This window comes from Spermophilus citellus (genome assembly GCF_964194105.1).
Source record: "Spermophilus citellus genome assembly, chromosome: 11".
NCBI lineage: Eukaryota > Metazoa > Chordata > Mammalia > Rodentia > Sciuridae > Spermophilus > Spermophilus citellus.
The window spans coordinates 114,807,438-114,828,923 of record NC_138192.1 but is presented as its reverse complement, the minus strand read 5'-3'; the positions used below and the strand labels follow the sequence as shown (position 1 = coordinate 114,828,923).

Sequence of the window (21,486 nt, the reverse complement as noted above, 5' to 3'; positions counted from 1 at the left end):
TATTTACATGCATAAAGGAATGACTAGTAATATAGTTATTTTGTTAAGCTTCATAATTTGAAGAAGGATTCATAATATGACTTCTTCTTTGATATGTCTTTGGTTCTTAAGTCTGTAAGAGTAGATTTCAAAGCTGTTTTGACTTCAGTGTACAAAAACCTTAAAAGTTGACTCACTTATCTGTATTGCTGTCATCATAAGCAGAAACCAGTAAGTCATATAAAAATGTATGACATTAAAGAAGAGTGAGAAGTGACCAAAAACACTTAAAGCTCCTAAATTTAAATAAGTTCATCCTTTTTTTTTTCCTTATTGTTCTTTTCTTAGCTCATGCATATAGTACACAAGTTATCATGAAATTCACTTTATTTCTTAAATAACCCTATTAAGTTTTGGAAACAGCTTTCCTAGTAAGAACAGCAGTTTAATTGGATTTATGTAGCCAAGGATAAAGTAAAATTAGAACTAGTGTATTCAGGGTAAGCGAGATGATTTGCTGTATACTCAACATGGTATAATTAAGCAGGCATGCAAAACATTATGTCCATGTATATTACAAATAAATATGCTCATTAGATTACCTGGCTTTTAGACCTAGTCTTCTACATGAATCAAAATTTCTAATGTGCTTAATTTAGCATTATCTTAATTTGTGCAAATGAGAAGGAAGTTTATGCATTCATCTAAAAAATTCCTACTCATTCTTCAAGGACAAGTTGAAATGTCACTCTTACAATATTAGAGTACAACCCTTTCCCTGTTTTTCAGCCAGGATAATGACTTTTTCATATATGCTCCTATAATATTTATCCATTTATTCTTTTCATCTATCATCCGTGCTCCCTAATCTCTAACCCAAATGTACTTATAAACAGTCTAGTGTGGAGGAGATGGAAAAACAGACAGCAATTATAGCCCAGTGAGATAAGTTACTTGTGGTATGTGGATGGACAGAACTCTGTGTATGGAGATGGGATATTCAACTCTGATTGTAGGGTATAGAGATGTAAAGAAGAAATTTTGTAGAGGAGCTAATGCTTATTTTGAGTTTTGAAGCCTTACAGTCTTCACAAAGTCATGCATCCCAGACATAGAGACTGGATTTGTAAGACGTCATAGTCCTGAGCCTGAAAGACAGGTATAGGTCACCCAGAGTCATGAGTCCACTTGGAGTAAAATGTACCTATGGGAGAGGCAGGGAAAAGGGAGTGTGGAGTGATACCAAGTCCAGGTCGAAAAGACCTCTTTCTGCTTAGAGAATTAGAGTTAGAATTTGATCTGAAAGCTATGATCTCTATCAAAAAGAGATCTTTCTGGGAGACATATAGAGATTGGAAGAAAATTCAGTAGGCTACACAGAGAGAGGGCCTGCATAGCATCTATGGAAGATAATAGAAGGAAGAGACAGTTTCAAGAGTGATTTAGGACTTTTTGGCAGCTAATGAGATTGAGGCATAAGAAAGAGGAGTCTCCAAGGACAGATTTCTGGCCTTTGGAACCTACCACTTGGCATTGAAGTAACACAGGGTCTACTTCGTCACTAAAGCACAAACTCTTAGGAAATCATGCCTTCTTTATCTCGATCCTCACAAACTAGCAGACTTGACTTGTGAATTTATGAACAAATGAGAATGTTAAAGTAATTAACATTAATGATATCATTGTGATTCCTGGGCAGCTACTCATTGCAGTTCTTTACTTGGGAAGTAACCAGGTTGCACAAGACACACAGTAGAGAAATAGAAACTGTACATTCTTAGCAATTTTTTATACTGATGGAATGGGATTGGGGCTAAGAACAATTTTCAACATTATCCACAGTTTTAATGTAATGCTCTTCTTGAGTGTCAAAATCATGAAAAAGTTCTAGAAATAAACAGTGATCCTTGTCCCTTAGTTAGAAAATCCATTATCATTTATAACATTTGAAACTGACAAAACCCCCTCAGTCCTAGACCATGTCCACGAGGAACATTATCAGATCTGTCCCTTTATTGTGGTATTCCCAGCATCTGGCACAGAGTGGAACACATGGAAAATGCTCATACGTGTCATTGAAAAATGAAGATCAACTCCTACTGTGGCTGTTGTTTCTTCCCTGCTCTGTCTACCCTGTTAATCAGCATCCTCATTGCCATGGTCAGTTAGGGCCCATATTCCAAAACTTTATTCATGGCATTCTTAAGACAATCCTTTAGAACCTCCAGAATTCCAAATGCCTGCCAGCCATTGGTGACTTCTGCTTCCAGCCTTCCATTCTAGCTCCTGAGCTTGTGTTCTCTTCTCCCGTCATTGTCTGCTTTCTCTCTCCAGCCCCTTTAACAGGCATGAGAACGTACTCAGTGGAAAACTATGAGTAAAATGGATATTCCCTATATTGGGTGTAAATACAGATGACACACTATTTTTATTGTAATGCCATTAATTTTTTGAATAGGCCCCCATCTCCCTTCCATTTATGCATAAAGAGCCCAGGAATGTGGCCACTTTACTGTTTTATGCCCATGACATTGTGAGATCAGGTCAATTCAAATTTTGATTCAGGCGCCAGGCTATGGGGAATTCCATTAGAGCTGGACTTGGAGTTAGTTATGGATCATTGCCCGATTATAGGCCTGAACACCTGTTTGTGATAAAGGACTCAGGGCCTCTACTTGAAGCTGTGGCAATAATTCACTAAACTTATATTGATTATTGATGATCCATTAACCTTCAAAAATGTAACACATGTATTGTTCTTAGGATGAAGTAGTAAATAGTGATGAGTACTAAAAGACCATAATGTTGCTCCTTGGTGGATGTTCTTCTCAGTGCATTCCATATTATCGATTCTGATTTATACTCTTATTTCAGAGAACCATTCAGAGAACCAAGCCTACTCCCTGAATGTGGCTAGATTTCTAATTTATCCTATAACTTTTATCTCATCAATTCAGGACTATACTATGAACTGTAGTTTCCCGTACTTGTATTTCAAACCTGCCATAAAAAAAATGTATTTCAGTCTTTACTGAAATTGTTCAGATTTGCCACACCCCCAAAATTCAATTAAAACAGATATGTTGAGCCACTGACACTTATACATTTATTTATAAAACACCAAAAGAATGGAACCCGGGGAACGTTGCATAGAAATTTGTCTCCATTTCATTGGTGAGGTTTCATCATATTTGAAAAAAATCAAAGGACGGAGTAGCATGACAACTATGTAGTCACAACTGGGAGAATGGCTGGGTCTATTCCAGAATGGAAATTTTCTCATAGAAATAGGACTAGTAAGTAGGATTTCCATACATATTGAAACTATTTCAGATAGCTCAAAGCCAGAGGTCAATTATAGTATGAAATATGATTAAAAATGAGCCTTTGATATTTGTTATCTGAGGTGATCAATGACTAATTTAAGTTATCTTCACTTAGTTATTATAAACCTCTCATTAGAGACCAGTCATATGGAATGAAATATTCCCAAATCTATGCCTATACCGAGAAGTTCAACTTTTCTGTCAAAATGGAACTTCTGATTGGAAACTGAGGTTCAAGGAATGACACATGTATTTGATTCTTTAGACATTGTTCCAATTTATTTGCCTTCTTAAAAAGAATAGCTCTAGGGTAGCTTCCAAGTAAAACAGAGCTGACTTTCCCAGAGGCAAATTCTATTTTCCCTCAGGATGTATGACTTGGGAGTATATCCTTAGAATACATAGAAAAGAGTGCACTGCAGAGAGGAACAGAGTCGATAGCTTAGAGACTTGTTTGATTTCCATCTTTCTCCTTTTCCTCTGGGCTTAGGACTTCAAGCCCTTCAAAACACTTCCATAGGATAAAAGCACTTAGTTTCCCTTATCCCATTAGAGGGCAGATGAGAATGTCAATAACAGTGCCCACACTTCTGAAGAATCAGGTGTATTCCCATCTACATTTTAAATATGGTCTCATTAGAATGCATGTTATTCTCACACTGCAGCTTTGGAAAGTCTTTTTTAATATTTTGGCCATTAATTTTTATCATAATAAAATATCATATATATTTTTATCAGCCATTTTTAACTATGTAGTTCAGTTGTGTTGATTTCACTCACATTGTCGTGCAGCTGATCTCCAGAACACTTTTTGTCTTGTAAAACTGAAACTCCAAAGCTGTTAAAAGCTCTTCATTTCTCCCAGGCCCCTCTTTCTTCTCTGTGTGAATCTGACTGTTCTAGGTACCACATGTGAGTGGAATCTTAGTGTTTGCCTTTTGTGACTGGGTTATTATACTTAGTATAGTACCCTCCAGGGTCATTCATGTTGCAGCATGTGAAAGAATTTCTTTCCTGTTTAAGGCTTAATAAAATCTCATAGGATATATGTGTATTTCCACCATTTTGTTTAACCATTCATCTGTTGATGAACACTTGATTTGCTTCTACCTCTTGGCTATTGTGAATAATGCTGCAGTAAGCATGGGTGCATAAATCTCTCTTTCAGACCCTGCTTTCCATTCCCTGAGGTATGCACCCAGAAATGGAATTGCTGGATCATATGATAATTCTATTTTTAGTTTTGTGAGGAGCTACCATGCTGTTTTCTACTGTTGTGGCACCATTTTATTTTGCTTTTCTACCAACAGTTCGCAAGGGTTATAATTTCTCCACATCCTCATCAATACTTATTACTTTCTGGTGTCCTGATCATAGCCATCCTAGTTACGAGGAAAAAAGAGGCCTTTTTCTTTTCTTGTCTTTTTTTGGTACTGGGGATTGAACCCAGGACCTTGTGCATTTGAGGCAAACACTCTACCAACTGAGCCATATCCCCAACCCCCATAAAGACCCTTTTCAGAGTTTCAAACCAAACCTACTTTCTGTCTTTGCACATGATTTAAAATACAAATTACAATATAAAATTAATTAAATTATGATTTCAACTGAATAAAACCCAATTACTTATTTTCCCTCATTTTTTTCTTTTTCTAAACTACATGTTTTTATACCTATGAATCCACAGTTGAGAAAGACAGGTCTAATAGGCCCAAAGGTTTTATGAAATTCTTAAGAGAACAATAAACTTGAATGACAGAAAACAGTACTTTGTAATAAAATTAATTTCAGATGCCAACAAACTAAACACATATGCAGAATATTTTTAAGTAAACCAACTCAGGTTGCTTATTCACATCTACAAAATATGTAGAATAATGTAATTAATCTGTTTTCCACTCTTTCCCCATTTTGGAAAGCTGTCTCAGCTTCGAAACTTGACCGAACTTCTTTGTGAATCGGAAACTTTCAATTCGTTAGAGAAATCATGCCAGCTCTCTAATATGAGCTTTGGGAATCTATGTGAAGACAGTGCGTTTCATGTGCAACTTCTGGAAGCAGCAGAGCTGGGCACCGAAATAGCAACCAGCTTACTGTACCATGACAATATCATATCTGCAAAACTGAGGGACTTGCTGACGGGGGATCCAAGTAAAATTAATTTAAATATGGATCGGTAAGTTTTTCTATTGTCTTTTCCCTTGGTGAAATCCTTTCTTCAAATATTGTTATGCCTAGTTGAATCTCTTCTTCTACTTTGTTCCAGGTTCCTTGAACAGGCGTTGCAAATGAATTACTTGGAAAATATCACACAGTTAATACCGACCATAGAGGCCATGCTGCATGTCAATAACAGTGCAGATGCTTCTGAACAACCAGGTGTTTCCCCATCCATATTTTAAATGTTGTCTTATTAGAATGCATGTGATTCTCATGCTGCAGTTTAAGAAAGGCTTTTTTGAAGTTCCCAACGAAACCTACTTTGCTATCTAGCCTTACAAAGAAGAAACCTGAGGATTTCAAATGTGGTTACTTGTCTAAAGCAAACACACAGAAAGCTAGCAGAGAAAGGAAAGAGGGGAATTTGATTTTGTGGCAAAGAGATCTTCAAAATTTAACTAGTTAGACCGTTCACCTTTTGTTTCTCTGATATATTTAAGTGCATGAGGTAGTCAGCTGCATGAGCAAAGATGAGATTTATTTGCTTCTGTGAGAATAATCTGATTAAAAAATAAAAAGATGCACTGTTGTCTGCAGAAATCTCAATTCAGAACTTTATATTAGTATTCTGAGCATGATGCACCATGCAATACATTTCTCCTTTGCATAATACCTCAATACTGAAAAGAAAGGCAGTCTGCATCTTGGACAACAGGCAGCCACAAAATTGGAAGGGAACTAAGTCCAAAAATAAAGGAGGTATATTTGCATGAGGGATACTTAATAAAATAAATTGAAAGGCATCTGCAGAATAGAGATCACAATCTGCTAAATTAAAATCATAATATTGTTTACTGTGCCTTGAATGACCCAGATATAAAATAGTTATAATCACTGACCTAAAAAAATTTTGGAATTAAACACATTCTATTTTAAAAGGAGATAGGAATTGTGAATCCCCTTTATAAGCAAACTGTAGTGTTCTAGGAAAAGCTAAGGAAAAATACTCTGTAGCATCAGGTTTATCCAACTTTGTCCTAACTTGACAATACCCTAGCACCCCAGGTTAAAAAGTGTCTTGAATTTGTGTGATGTTTTAAATCAAATGGAGAGATATTTATTTAGTGTATTATGTGATCAAACTCTGGGAGCAAACCATATTTTCCTCGAATCAACTTTCAGTTGTCGACACCTTAGAAAAATTTATAACCCAGAGCAATCTGTTACCTTGAGTTAATGATATCATAATAAGAACAAGCCTACATCAGATAGAAATAGATCTTAAAGCTGCTAAGTTTGCCTAAACCAGGAAAAGTCTGTTTCTGATAAGGCAGGTGTGTTGAATATGTCTTGGTCTAGGAGCCTTCTCCATGATGGTGTGGTTAAAATGAATGACATTACAAACTGACATGTGAGTTGTGTGTATGTGTGTGTGTTGTCTTGCAGATCAGTTAATAGAAATGTTTAGAAATGTTGAAGAACTGAAGGAAGAACTGGGGAGAACAACAATGATGTCCAACACAAGTATTGACAAGTTACTAGCCATTCCTATTCCTGATAACAGAGCTGAGGTGGGCCATGATTTGTACTTACATGCAGTTTTAAGATGTTTAAATCACAGTCTTCATTAAGTACTTATCAGCAAAATGCTGAGAGATTGCATGCAAATGTGGTGAATTTTCCATGAAAATGGTAAAATTGTAGGGCTACCTAATTTCTTAAATTTAACTTTTAATTGACACATTATGCATATACACATCTATGGGGTACTGTGTGTGAAATACACACACACACACACACACACACACACACACAAAGGCATAATGATCAAATCAGGTAATTCCCATCTTCTTAAACATTTGTCATGTGTTTGGAGCCTTTAAACTCCTCCCTTCCAGTTCTTTATAAAATATATAATAAGTTGTTGTAAACTATAGTTGCTCTATGGTATGCAGAACATGGAACACATTCTACCCATCCCACTGTGTTTTAGTGGTTATCCTATCTGCCCCTATCTTTCCTCCTCTCTACCCTTCCTACTGGACAGTCTAATTGTTAAGTGAAGACAGAAGGGAAATTCTAAAGCAAGAATATTCTTGTGTATTCTTTTCCTTTTATTTATTCCTCTTCTCGATATCTTCATTCTCTCTTTTTCTTTCCTCCTCAAATGGCTTTCTTAAACAATTGATGTCATCAATAATTATAGTCATTATCCTAATAGCATTGTGTGAGGTAAATTGGAACTTACTATAAGGATATTAAAGTCAGACTTTAGTTACTTAATTGAAGAGAGAAACATGGAGACCATTCACTGTTTGTTGCAACTAAAATAGAAATGGATGTTCATTTTTAATTTTTGAAAGTTCCAAGACAAGACTTAATATATAAATAGATGTGGTCAAAGGAACTATGGGTAAGTTTGTGGTTGTAGTAAACATTTTTGAGTGTGAAAATGAATAATGTCATTTTCTCATATGCCGATAATAGGGTTTTCCACTTGAAATGTCTTATCTTTTATCCTGTTTCCAAGTTCATTGTCTGGAAGTGTCATAGAAATTTTCCAAAAGAGCTGCAGAGCTTAAGGCCTCATCCATTCAACACTTACATGTGACAGAGTGTGTCATTTCTAAGCACAGCCCAGTTACTCTCCAATATTAGATAAAGTTTATAAAAAGCCTCAAATGCTTCCTGTGGAAGATATTTCAGTTTACTAGTGTCATTCTAATTGGTTCCCCCATACAAAAAATAAAACTGCTCTGTTTTTACTTTTCTTCTTCTTTGTGCTGCAAATGCTATCCATTCACCTTTTCCTTTTGATCTGCTCTTGTTCACTTGATCCTGAGATCTAATTTTGGCAATAAGGTATTTGGCTTCTGAAGAGCAGGTTCATTGCAGTAAACAAAAGCATATATAGTGGAGAGTGACCATTTTTATTACTTTTAAGAGGAAAGAGAAAAGTTTCTGCAACCTTGAACTTCAAAGCTTCTCAGTTTATTTCAACTTGGTGGCAATGAAGATGATATCTTACTCTGCATAGTCATTCTTTATACTTAAAAGTATAAGCATTACTGTCCATGGTGGATGACTTGCATTATTGTGTGATTCTGAGCTTACAGTATTTTATACAAGATTATAACTTTTATTGATTATTAAGTGAAATGCAATTTGAATTAAATATGACTAAAAAGTTGAAGGCAACATGAGTTTTTAGTGATTTTCTTAAACTTACTCCAAATCAATTAAACAGAAGTTCTGGGATTTGTTCTAGATTCCCCCCACCCCTCACACACACCTTTCTCTTTTTTCTTATCTTGTTTCTTAAGAAGGTTTCCAATTAACTATGGGTTCTCTGTAGTTTTATTAACAGTAATTTGCACATTTGAAAAAGTTATTTGATTTTTTGAGGGAAATTTGTCATATTTTAAGATTTTGAATACCTCAAACCCTCTCAAATTGGACAGATGATTCTCAAAGGATTCACAGCTGAAATGTTTTTCTTCCTCCAACTTGCAGATTATTTCTCAGGTGTTCTGGTTGCATTCTTGTGATGCCAATATCAGCAATCCCAAACTTGAAGATGCAATGGAGGAATTCTGCAGCCTGCCTCCTCCAGAGAGATCCCACCAGTCTTACCTCATTGGGCTGACTCTTCTGCACTACTTGGACATTTACAACTTCACATACAAGGCAAGTTGCTGTGGATGAAAGAAATTTATATTCATGGTTCAGTACAAAATATTACATTGCTCTGGCTGAGGTTATAGCTCAGTGGTAGAGCGCTTGCCTCACACATGTGAGGCACTGGGTTCGATCCTCCGCACCATATTAAAATAAATAAAGATATTGTATCCATCTTTTAAAAATCTTTTAAAAATATTAAAATACACATGCATACTCTCTGATACTATAAGGGATGAGATCCATTTATACAGCTTTTGGAATTATGGCTTATTTTAGAATCAAATGGAACCTCTATTAGAGATCACATATTGCAAATTTGCACATTTTATAGATAAAAAAGTTAACATTATCACCTTATTAAATCTCAGGTTGTATATTCAAGATCGGGAACTAAAATTAATATATATTACTAATAAAGTGTGAAATATAAACTTTATACTCATTTTTTTAAAGTAAGCAGTAAGATAAACATAAATATTAGCAAAAAATGGGGGCTGGGGTTGTGGCTCAGTGGCAGAGCGCTTGCCTAGCAAGTGTGAGGCACAGGGTTCAATCCTCAGCCCCACATAAAAATAAGTGAATAAAATAAAGGTATTTATATATTTTTTAAAGATTCACAAAAAGTTATTTTTATGTAAAAATAAAGGAGGGTGCATTTTGATATGTTCAGGGGAAAAAATGTGTTTTGTTCATTAAGTTAGAGGCTACCATTGCTTATCCAGGAGAACAAAACAAATGGTCAAATTTTAGGGTTTAGTGAAGTTAGCAATGACTCATTGCATTGCAGATGCACTATAACTACTTTTGTAAGAAATAACTAGGACTGGGGATGTGGCTCAGTGGTGGAGTGCTTGCCTGGCATGCTTGATACCCTGGGTTCAATTCCTAGCACCAAATGAATGAATGAATGAATGAATGAATGAATGAATGAATGAATAAATAAATAAATAAATAAATAAATAACTGAAAGAAAGATGTAAACAGGAGACTTAAACCCACATTTACCCAAATCTATACTTGGCTCAAAAATACTTACATGTTCTTTAAAACCCTGAAAAAATATTTTTTCTCTTCAAACTAAGGAAAATGAGAAGCAAGAGGCAGTTGTGGAAACATTGTAGACAAGGGGATGATGATGTTCTGGGACTAGTTGTTAATAATCCTTCCTGAGTCGCCATCATCATCCCACTTCTGCATTTCTGCCATGACTGGTCTCCCTGCCTCCACGCTTACTTCTCTCACCCCCATGCCTGCCACTTCCCAAGCAGCCAAGGTGACCCTTTTAAAACCTAGGTCAGATTATGTCACCTCTCTGCTTAACCACTCTCAGTGACTTCCCATTTTATTCAAGGAAGCCCCCAATCTTGCAAGGACCCCATGATCTGCCCAACACTTCCCATCTACAAAATACCTTGGCTACTCACTGGGTCTGCTCACTGGTCTGCAGGGCTAGAGAGCTTTGCTCACTTTTGACCTTCTATTAAAAGACCACCCCATTTAATATGCATCCAACCCACCCGCAGCACTCACACCTCCTTTCCTTGCTCTACTCGTTTTCAGTTGCACTTGGAGCATCCTATACACTTTGTTTAATTTTCATCGTTACATTTGTTCTCTGTCTACAATGCTAGTATGTAATTTCATTTAGGGCTTCTTTTTTCATTGAAAATTTTCAAATGCCAAGAACAGTGCTGATTCAACTATATCTTCATGAGCGAGATCTTAATAGAGAGGGAAATGCACACAGGACTCTCTCCAACTAAGTCTTGTGCTTGCCCTAGTGGCCTTTGCCTTCCTTCCTTGGGTACATGAAGGACTTTTCCTCTGCCTGTAATCTTCCTCTTATTCTCCCTGTGGCTTGTAATTGTTCACTTTTAGGGTTCCACTTTGGAAAGATCTCTGATGACTCAGCCCCACATAAAAAATTATGAGGACTTCATCATTTTATTTTTGTTTGATTCTGTTTAATTTTTAAATTTTTAATTGACAAACAATAATTACATACATTTAGGTATATACTGTGATGTTTTGATGTTTTCTACACAATCCAGAAGGATTTAGTCAAGCTAAGTAACATATCTAATTACTCCATTGACTTAATATTCTTTTGTAGTGAGAATATTTAAAATTTGTCCTTTTAGCAATTTTGAAGTATAAATGATTACTACAAATGGTCATCATGTTCGATAATCTCTAACATTATTCCTCCTGTCTAACTGGAACTTTGAACCCTTTCCCCAACATACCCCCTTTCTCCATGTCTTTATAACTTTAGCAGCCACCACTTTACTCTGTTTCTGCACGTTGAACATTTTTAGAGTCCACACAGAAGGTGGATGATGCAGCATTTGTCCCCTGGGCCTGGATTATTTCACTTAGCATTGTGTTCTCCAGCTTCATCCTTCTTGTGGCAAAGAACAGAATTTCCTTCTATGTTAATGCTGTATATATTGCAGTATGCTATGAATCATTCTTTAGCTAAACTCTCCTGCCTCCTCATGTTTCCCAGCTATATTTCCTAGTTGTCGTCTTGTTTGATATCTGTTCCTCCTATTAAAACACAGCCAAGTCATGGATGATGCCAACTTGTACCCTGCAGTATACCCATTATCCCACCCACTGCTGGGAGCTTAGCAGGCACTCAATATTTTTTGAATAAAAGAATAGAAGGATGATATTAATTTAAAACTTTAAAATATTTTTGATGATAGTTCCTGAAGCAGATAAGCATTATTAAATTAAAATTATGAGGCCTGATAAATCACAGAGCTTTTCTGATACTTAGGAATATTATTTGATTTTAGAGAAATAAAATACACATACAAGAAGTGTCACATAATCGATACTTAACTTTCTGGTTTCTGAAATATTTCTTTTGTAACCGTTTAAATCTTATATACCACAAAATTCACTCATTTTAAGTACACAACTCAATGATTTAAAAACATTTTTAACTGAACACAATAAGTATACATCTACACAGAGTACAGTGTGACATTTCAATACATGTTATCACTGTGCAATGACCAGACTAGAGTAGTTGGTACATTACTTCAGATGTTTATCATTTATTTGTGTTGGGAACATTCAAAATTCTCTCTATTAGCTTTTGTTGAATATTCAATCTATGCTGTCAACATAGTTACCCCACTGTGCTGCAGAACATTCTAAGTCATTACTCCTATTCAACTGCACCCCTGCACCCATTAGCCATCCTCTCTCCATCTGCTCCTCACCCACATCCTTTCAGGATTCCATTAATCCACTATTTATTCTCTACTTCTATCAGATCAACTTTTTGGCTTCCATGTATAAGTAAGAATGTGTGCCTGACTTATTTCACTTAACTTCCATTCATGTTGCTGACAATGACAGAATTTCAGTCTTTGTAGGGCTGAATAATATTCCATTGTGTAAATATATCACATTTTCCATATCTATTCCTCCATCAAAGGACACCAAGTTGATTCTCTACCTTGATTATTGTGACTATCATTGCAATAAGTATGCAAGTGCAGATGTTTCTTTGTCATCCTGTTTTCATCTCCTCTTGATATACAGCCAGTAGTAAGATTGCTGGACCATATGGAAGCCCTATTTTAGGTTTTTGAGAAAACTTCATACTGATTTCTATGATGGCTATTCCAATTTGCATTCCTACCAGCCACATATGAGTTCCTTCTTTGCATCTTCCACAACATTGTTAATTTTTTATCTTTCGTAATGGCCAAAGTGGGCTGGGATCATTTCTCATTGTAGCTTTGATTTGAATTTTCCTGATTAGCAATATTGAGTGTTTTTTCATATACTTGTTGTTCATTTTTATATCTTCTTCTGGGAAAAGTCTATTCAGATCATTTGCCCCCTTTTTAGTTGAATTATTTGGATTTTTGCTATTGGAACTCAAAGACTTTTTAGTAAATATAAAGAATTGTGCAGCTATTACCATGCTCTAATTTTAGAATACTTCTGACACTCAAAAAAGAAACCTCAGGTCCTTTGCAGTTACTTCTCTTTCTAACCTCTAGCCTAGAACACCTCTAGTTTTGTTTCTATATAGAGTTTATAGATATTTTATATATTGATGGAATTATACAATATATGGTCTGTCTGGCTTCCTTCACTTAGTAATAATATTTGTGAGTTTCAGACATGTTGTAACATGTTTCAGCATTTTCTTTTTTAATATTGTCAAATAGTATTTCATTTTAACAATATACATTTTGTGGATCCATTCGCCTGGGTGGTTTGTACATTTTGGCTATTGTGAATAATGTTCCTATGAACACTCAATACAAATTTTTGCATAAACCTTTGTTTACACTTCCTTGGGTAGACACCTAGGAATAGAATTTTGGGGTTGTATGGTAATATGTTTCAGTATTAAACTAACTTTCAAAATGTTTTCTTTCCAAGGTGTCTGTACCTTTTTATATTCTTACCAACAATGCATAGAGGTTCCTGTTTCCTCACATAAGTCATTTATTTTTACTCTGTTTCTGTTAGGTGTTTTTCCCTAGGAAAGATCAAAAACCAGTAGAAAAGATGATAGAACTCTTCATAAGACTGAAAGAGATTCTCAATCAGATGGCTTCCGGCACACATCCGCTGCTAGACAAAATGAAATCCCTGAAACAAATCCATCTGCCCAGAAGCACTGCATTAACACAGGTAGAAAAGTCACTCAGCAACGTTCTGGCTGAAAGATTCTTTCTGTCATGCTAACTTTTATTTAAGATTAGTTATTATACATTCAGCAACCAATCTAGTACATGAAAAAAAATCACCCAGAAGAAAACTACTTGAGCAACATTTTTTTGCCTCTTAAATTGGTGAATTTATCATTCTGTATTTACATTTGGGATGTACATGTTAAAGGAATTATGGAAACAAAGAATGCTCTAAGCATTATCATTTTTTCTTTCTGTTTTGTTTTTAGTAGCATCTATAGCTCACATAATGTTAATAAATCTCAGATTTTTGTCTTCCAGGGAATGTACAGAAGCAACCGAGTGAACACATCCCAAGGATCATTTAGTACCATCTCCCAAGCATTGTGTTCCCAAGGAATTACCACTGATTACTTGACTGCGATGCTGCCCTCTTCCCAGAAACCAAAAGGCAACCACACCAAGGATTTTTTGACATATAAACTAAGTAAAGAGCAAATTGCTGCAAAATATGGAATTCCCTTACATACCAGTAAGTGTACTCCAAAATAAGCATGATAATTATTCTTAATAATTAAGAACTTCATCTAGTCTGTCTTAGCTTTTTATGATGAACAAAGTATTAATTTTCCCCAAGAATAAAAATAGAAAACACTTACACAGCACTCACCACATGTCAAGCATGTTAAGTATATTAATTGGCTCACTCTTCACAGCGGGCCAAGGGGAAAAGAGGCAGAGAGAGGCTGACAAATCTATCAAGGTCACTCAGTTGGAAGTATCAGAGCTGTTATTTGAACCCAGGCAATCTGCTGCAGATTGTAAATCACAACACTACATGGTCATAAGTCACTTCATGGTAGGGATATAGTCTTAGAAATACACCAATAGGTGATTTCATCATTGTGCAATGATCATAAAGTATACAAATACAAACGAAGATGGATACAAGATCACCACATGGTATAATCTTATACGTCTACAGCTGTATTGTGGTCCATTGTTGACCAAGACATTATTATGCAGAGCACAGATGCAAGGTGTAGAATCTGCCAGTCCTAGAACTATAACTTCCCTGCCAGTGGATAGCAAAAACTTGCCTTGTATTTATCAGGTCAATATTTTTCCTAAACTTTCTAGCATTTGAAATTGATATCACATATGGTAGAGCTGCATGAATTCAGCAGAACTATAAACATTTAGTGGCACATCGAAGCTGTTTACTTGATCTATAAACCTTGAGATGCAAAATATGATCAGCACCGCTCTTCCAAATAATGTATGGATGTTTCGAATAAATGGCTTTGACTCATTTATTCATCTTTTTATTCATTCAACAAACATTTATTGAAAAGGTCTTATGTATACTAATAGCAGTTTTTTTATGTGTGTATTTTTTGGAAAATTAAATGCTGGTGAAATGGATCTGTTGGAAGCAATTCTAGAGTGTGGTTTTCAATCTTTATTTCTCCTCTTGGCAAAATGCCATCACTTATTCTGAGCCTGTTTCTTGGGTTAAACTTTCTTACCTAAAAAAGATTTGCTTTCTTGCTTTGATACCAGATGCTTCACATCTGTTAATAATATAAGAAATGCTAAGGCTTGGATTTGGGGATATGAGACTAATAATCCATGTTAATTTACCATGGGGAAATATATTGGAAATACGTCTATTTAATGATTTTGTTTCTCCCTTTTCTTCCAGCACCATTTTGCTTCTCCCTTTACAAAGACATCATTAACATGCCTGCTGGACCTGTGATTTGGGCTTTCTTGAAACCCATGTTGTTGGGAAGGATTTTATATGCACCATATAACCCAGTCACAAAGGCCATAATGGAAAAGGTTTGACTATGATAACTCCTTATTTTGGTTTTGAGTATTAAGATGCTTTTTTTTTTTTTTTTACAGTAGTCAACTTCAAATTTATTTTGGCTGACTCTGATTTTTCTATATCTTACCTACTATTATTATTACTTTTGACTTTTTGAAATCTTAATAATTCTTACCTGCTACCTTAGATATGAATAAGCAGTGTAGATCAGGTGGTCACCCTTCGAAATGAGCCATGTTGACATGTGAGAATGAGGTTGGATGAATCAGGACCTCAGACTTCTCAACTTATCTCAAAAGGCACAGAATTTTTCAACTGGTGTTTAACTTACAAAGTACATAAAAATAATCATAGTAGGAAAAAAACTTGGGTCATTTTATATATAACTAGTTTGAAGAAAAGCAACCACTGAAGTAGAGATTCCTGGCTTCATATTTGGTTGTATAATTTAATATTTCATATTTATATAAAAGACAAATTTTGAGAAAGACTTTATTTTATATATATATCTCAAGTATACTGCCAGGCTGGGTGGCTACAAACCTGTAATCTCAGCTACTCAAGAGGTTGGGGCAGGTTTGAGAACAGCCTCAACAATTTAGTAAGATCCTGCCTCAAAATGAAACATAAAAAGTGTTGGGAACGTAGCTCAGTGGTAAAGAATCTCTGGGTTCCAGCCCCAGTACCAAAAAAAAAAAAAAAAAAAACTATACTTATCATCTACACCATTTAACTATAATAGTGTCTTCTTTCATTTTAAAGTTGACTTTAATGATTTGAGTTATAAACTTAATATGTTAAAAAGATAGAATAAAAGTGAAAAAAACCTCTGCTCACCATTACTTGCTCATTAACTACAGCCGATGAACTCTAGCCAATGAGACTATAACATTATTTTTATGTCTATATAAAAATGAACAAGAGGTTAATACTGAGTGTATTTTGCTTTTTGATTTAACATTTTCTTTGACTAAATGACTATATGTTTCTGCATAATTTTACACAAATGCAATCATACACATGCTTACTTTCTGTATATAATTTTTCTCCCCTCTTTCTCACTCTTGATCTTACTTTTCCCTTCATGTAAACAAATGTATGTTAGCATTCAAATATGTGCTGTTCTACAATTTATTCACATTTCTCTAACTCAGATTATTATGCTATATGCAAATTCATATGCAGAGTTCTGTGGTCATTGTTTGCATTATTAAAAGGAGATTGTATTACAATATTTTTCTATATAATGCTTTGTCACAAAAGAATACATTGCAGAAATTTTCTAACTCTATTGGGATAGTTCAATCCATTCTTTCTAATGATTGATAATTTTTTTTAGGACATGGAATCACTTATCCAAGCCTTAGTTGTTGGGCATTCATTTTGTTTACTGTGTTTGCATTTGCTTTTTTGGCTAATGTAAACAACTAAATAATATGGCCATCAATATTCTTGTACATGTGGTTTTACACAGTGGTATTTTTAGGTCAGTGAGATGTATGTTTAGGATTAAGGGATTGAAGGATGTTATGTTTCATTTGATTCTTTTTTTAATTTTTAAAAATTAATGAATTAATTTTCTACAGTACTGGGGAGCAAACCTAGAGCCTTGCACATACTAGGAAGAATTCTAACACTGATCTGTATTATTTTAATAGCTGTTGTCAGATTCCTTTCCAAAAAAGGCTGTAACATATATTGCTGTAACCAGCAATTTATGAGAATATCTTTCTTATGTCCTTGAACTTGAATGTTCAGTAGTAAGTTAAATGTATTGATAACAATAATAAAAAAAATGGGAATTCAGAAAATATACTTTCATTTTAGCTGCAAGTTCATTATGGACATGAAGCAAACCTTAAACTTGCCAGATTTTTAGAAATGATCTTGACCCTTTATAAATCTCTTTTTTAAAACTTTTGATCTTGTAGGAAATTTCTGACAATGAATTTTGTTAATGCTACTTTTTAGAACTGATCTTTGATGTTATGTAACAAACCAACCTTAAGATATAATTTTAAAATATAGAAAAATGCTAATGAGCCGTCTCTTTTGTTTCTTTGTCATTAAGTCTAATGTAACACTGAGGCAGCTGGCGGAATTAAGAGAGAAATCTCAAGAGTGGATGGATAAGTCACCAATTTTCATGAATTCCTTCAACCTGTTGAACCAGGCAATTCCAATGCTCCAGGTATGAAATGGTTCTGTCATTTACCATAGTGGGTATTGTAATTCTTTGAGATTTTGATCACTTTGTTATGTGATAGACAAATAGTAATTTAGCATCCATATTCAACAGATTAAAATTACCTTTCCTGCAAAAAGAGCCGAGTCAGAAGAACATATCTGTCACTCACATCCATAATCATCTGCCCCTCCATATTGCACCTCCTGTCTCTAATTCAGCAATCAAACGTTCTTCAAATTGGTCTACAACTAACTAGTGATGTAAATCAGTTTTTAAAAAGTAAAATACTTTTTAGTCACTATTTATTTTTCTCCTTTAAGATATGTTTGGCTATCCTAACTGAACTAATATTCCTAACACACTAATAATCTTGAGAATTTTGTTGTTGAAACATATAATACATGCACTATCAAATTCCAAATTCATTTTAACGTATCATGCACAAGATGTTCTCATCAGACCAGCTATCTAAGTACCGTATGTTCAAGGATATGTAAGGAAGCGAAAGTTATTATACCTGGAAAAGTGTTCTAATAAATTGGCCCTTTCAAAATTTAGTACCTGCTCAAACAATCTTTATGCTCACTCTAGTGTAGGTTAAAGATTTGACATTTGCAACTCAAATACACAGTATTAGTAAAATTTCGTAAAAGAGTCAGGATTTTCTGAAGATAAGGGAAATAATGTAGGGAAATGTTCCAATCACAAACAGAGATATTGAAAATTAAAGATGAAACATCAAAACTAGCCTCTGTGACCAATTACAGAAAAGAAATCAGGCAGAAATGATGGACAGTGTAAGAGCTTCAAAAGTCAATGGTTTGCATGTGAACAAGAATCCCCTGGAAAACTGTTGTAGCCCTAGAATATATTTGGGGAAAAGGAAAAAAAAAGGTCTTTCTTATGATCATGCTCAGGAAATTAAGCATGAAATGAATGATTGTATCTTACAAATTTTTCAGAAAAATTATACCCAAATACTTCCCTCAGTTTTTATTACTTACAACCTGAATTTTATAAGTTATAAAATAAATATCAAAAATAGATATATAATACATTTTATAAAAATATATATAAAATGGTATAAATTTGTCATCAAACATCTTCTCCACAACTGACTATTCCATTTGGGTTCTAAGTTTAAGCATGCTCATTTTAAGTGGCTTTTTTAAAATGAGTTTGAGATAAGAAATCTTATATAGAGCTTTATTGACCTAGGATGGTCCTAAGTGGAAAATTGCTCTTTTTCTTATACTTTTTTTTTCTGTGAAGAGGAAAAACAGCTATTATTTTATTAAGGAAAAGTTTGTTAGCTGAAGTAATGAATTAACACAGGACATTCTCTGTAATCGCTCTAAAATATGGTAATTTGGCAGAATCTCTCTGACCATGATCACAGAGGTCTCATTATCTGATGGAAATATCTTCATTGTCTTCTATAACAAAATAAGTTGCTATTCATTCTGGAGGAAAAATTTAGTTTTGTAAATATGCAGGAATTTGACATTACAAGATTTTAGCACAAGGCCTGGTTTTACCATTGTAAACCATTAGGCAGGTGGCTTAAAGTGCTTGAACTGTGGGTTATGAATTTCTAAGATGGGTATGTAAATGAGATAACCAACTGACAAATTTGTGAGGATGTGTTTGTAGAAGCATTTGAAAATAGTATATCATGGGATTGATTGTCAAGGAGTGATGGGAGAATGGAGTCAATGGCTCACTTCTGAATTGCAGCTAAACACACATCTTTGCTTGTTTGTAATGCTCTGATTTGGATTTTCCATGATGCACAAGTTAGTTCCTGGTGAATAGATTTTAAAGGACTCTTATCACAGCATGTAACTATAATACCCATCTGTCTAAATGCTACCAACTACCCTTAGAACCCTTAGCAGCTATGGATTGAGCAAAGTAATTCTATTGCACATGTGCTCCAATAATATATGTTGTGCTTAATCACTCATCTTCATGATAATAAAACAGAAGATATTGGTAAGAAAGACAGAATTATAAGTAGTATCAATCTGTGCTCTAAAAGGACAACCAATGTAATCCTAGATCACATAAAAACTAGGTCAGAAGTTAACACATAAGATAAATAAGCATTTCTTTAGCTGAGTTGAAATTTCTCCTTCAGTTGTCCCCTTGGCCCTTATTAATTGTATGTTCTTAGAACTGACATACCTTTAGTTCTAGCTTTGTCAACTAGAGACAGTAATACAGGGCTGGGGTTATAATTCACTGGGAGAGTGCACGCTTACCATGCACAAGGCCCAGCACACATGCGTATGCACACACACACACAAATAATAGTACTTACCATAAAATATTGAAAAATAAGTGATAAAGAACTTATTCCATAGTAAAAAGTGCTAGTAATAATGCTTCAGCCATAGAATGCTTCAGCTTCAGCCATATATCCTCTAATTTGGAAAATGGGAAAAAGTCTTTATATCTTAAAGTAATTGTTTTTAACATCAATACATTTTTTCATGTTCATCAGTGTTGTACTTGTTATTGTACAAAACATTGACTTTTCTGGTGAGATGAGTCATTTATCCCTATTTTATAGAAAGGCAATCTGGTGTTGGGAGGGGCTGGATGCTTACCAAAAACCTCAAAGTAAGAAATAGTAACTAGAATACAAACCAAGTGTGGTGTCAGATTCCATGTAGACATCATGATTTTTGAAAATTTTTATTTATTTTAGGAGAACAAAATTCCACCATGTGCTACACCATAGTCTGGTTAAAAAGAAATGTATGTAATAGCTATATGGAAAAAGACTGCTAAATTACATATGACTTCTTAATCTTGTAATTATGATCATATCTGACCACTGTAGCATGCTAACTGGTTTGTGTCTATGGACAAATCAAAGCCCAGACTTTCAAGTTAATCCTAGCCAGCTGTATGCTTCTTCTTTCCCAAGGATTTGTATGTGAGCCTTTGCAAGGTGGTCTAGTGATAAGGCCACCTATGCTTACATTTTACTGTGGTTGTTTTTAGAGAGACAATGATTGAGCATGTTTTCTTCTTGGATTAAAACTGATTATCTATTATCATTTGTTAGAATACTTTAAGGAACCCCTTTGTGCAAGTTTTTGTCAAGTTCTCGGTGGGACTTGATGCTGTGGAACTACTGAAGCAGATAGATGAACTCGGTGAGTCCAGCTGCACAATACTTTCATTTACTGGTCAAGTAAAAATTGCAAAGAATGTTGTCCCATGTGAAAACTTTCCTCCCCTTTTCCTAAATATGTAGCTTCTAGTTAGTTATGCAAAGAAAATTGAGATCCTGGATATATCCATTCATCTTCTTCCTAGTTATTTACAATTACAAGCAGTAATTGGACATCACTTATTTATAGTTAGTTTCAATAATTGTACTGCAATATATTCTAATAAGTGCAGTTTTTTCTTCAATCATAGGTTGTTAAAAGTAAGAGGGCTCATTATTTTTTGTTTTCTTTTCCTTTCCTTTTTTCAAAAATTTTTTTGATAATTTGATGATAAGCAAGTCCTTAAGGACATGGGAAGATGAAATGATTTGTTTCTGTTTGCATTTAACATTTTATGTTTCCTGGTCTTGGTATCATTTGAATAACACAGAATGTAATTGGAAGAGGTTATAAAGTTAGCAAA

At 34.6% G+C, this 21,486-nt stretch overlaps 1 protein-coding gene across 2 annotated transcripts in view; it reads left to right on the top strand.

Moving 5' to 3' along the window:
* The window catches only part of ABCA12 (ATP binding cassette subfamily A member 12), a gene marked incomplete at both ends in the record, with an annotated part of 168,391 nt that overhangs the window by 90,784 nt on the left and 56,121 nt on the right, over positions 1-21,486 (top strand). For both annotated transcript variants that reach the window (XM_081261060.1, XM_081261059.1), the window contains 9 exons: positions 5,225-5,481; positions 5,572-5,684; positions 6,912-7,036; positions 8,979-9,152; positions 13,653-13,817; positions 14,138-14,348; positions 15,522-15,661; positions 17,722-17,841; positions 20,915-21,005. In XM_081261060.1, coding sequence (XP_081117186.1) covers positions 5,225-5,481; positions 5,572-5,684; positions 6,912-7,036; positions 8,979-9,152; positions 13,653-13,817; positions 14,138-14,348; positions 15,522-15,661; positions 17,722-17,841; positions 20,915-21,005 — 1,396 coding nt within the window. The remainder of the gene's footprint in view (positions 1-5,224; positions 5,482-5,571; positions 5,685-6,911; positions 7,037-8,978; positions 9,153-13,652; positions 13,818-14,137; positions 14,349-15,521; positions 15,662-17,721; positions 17,842-20,914; positions 21,006-21,486) is intronic.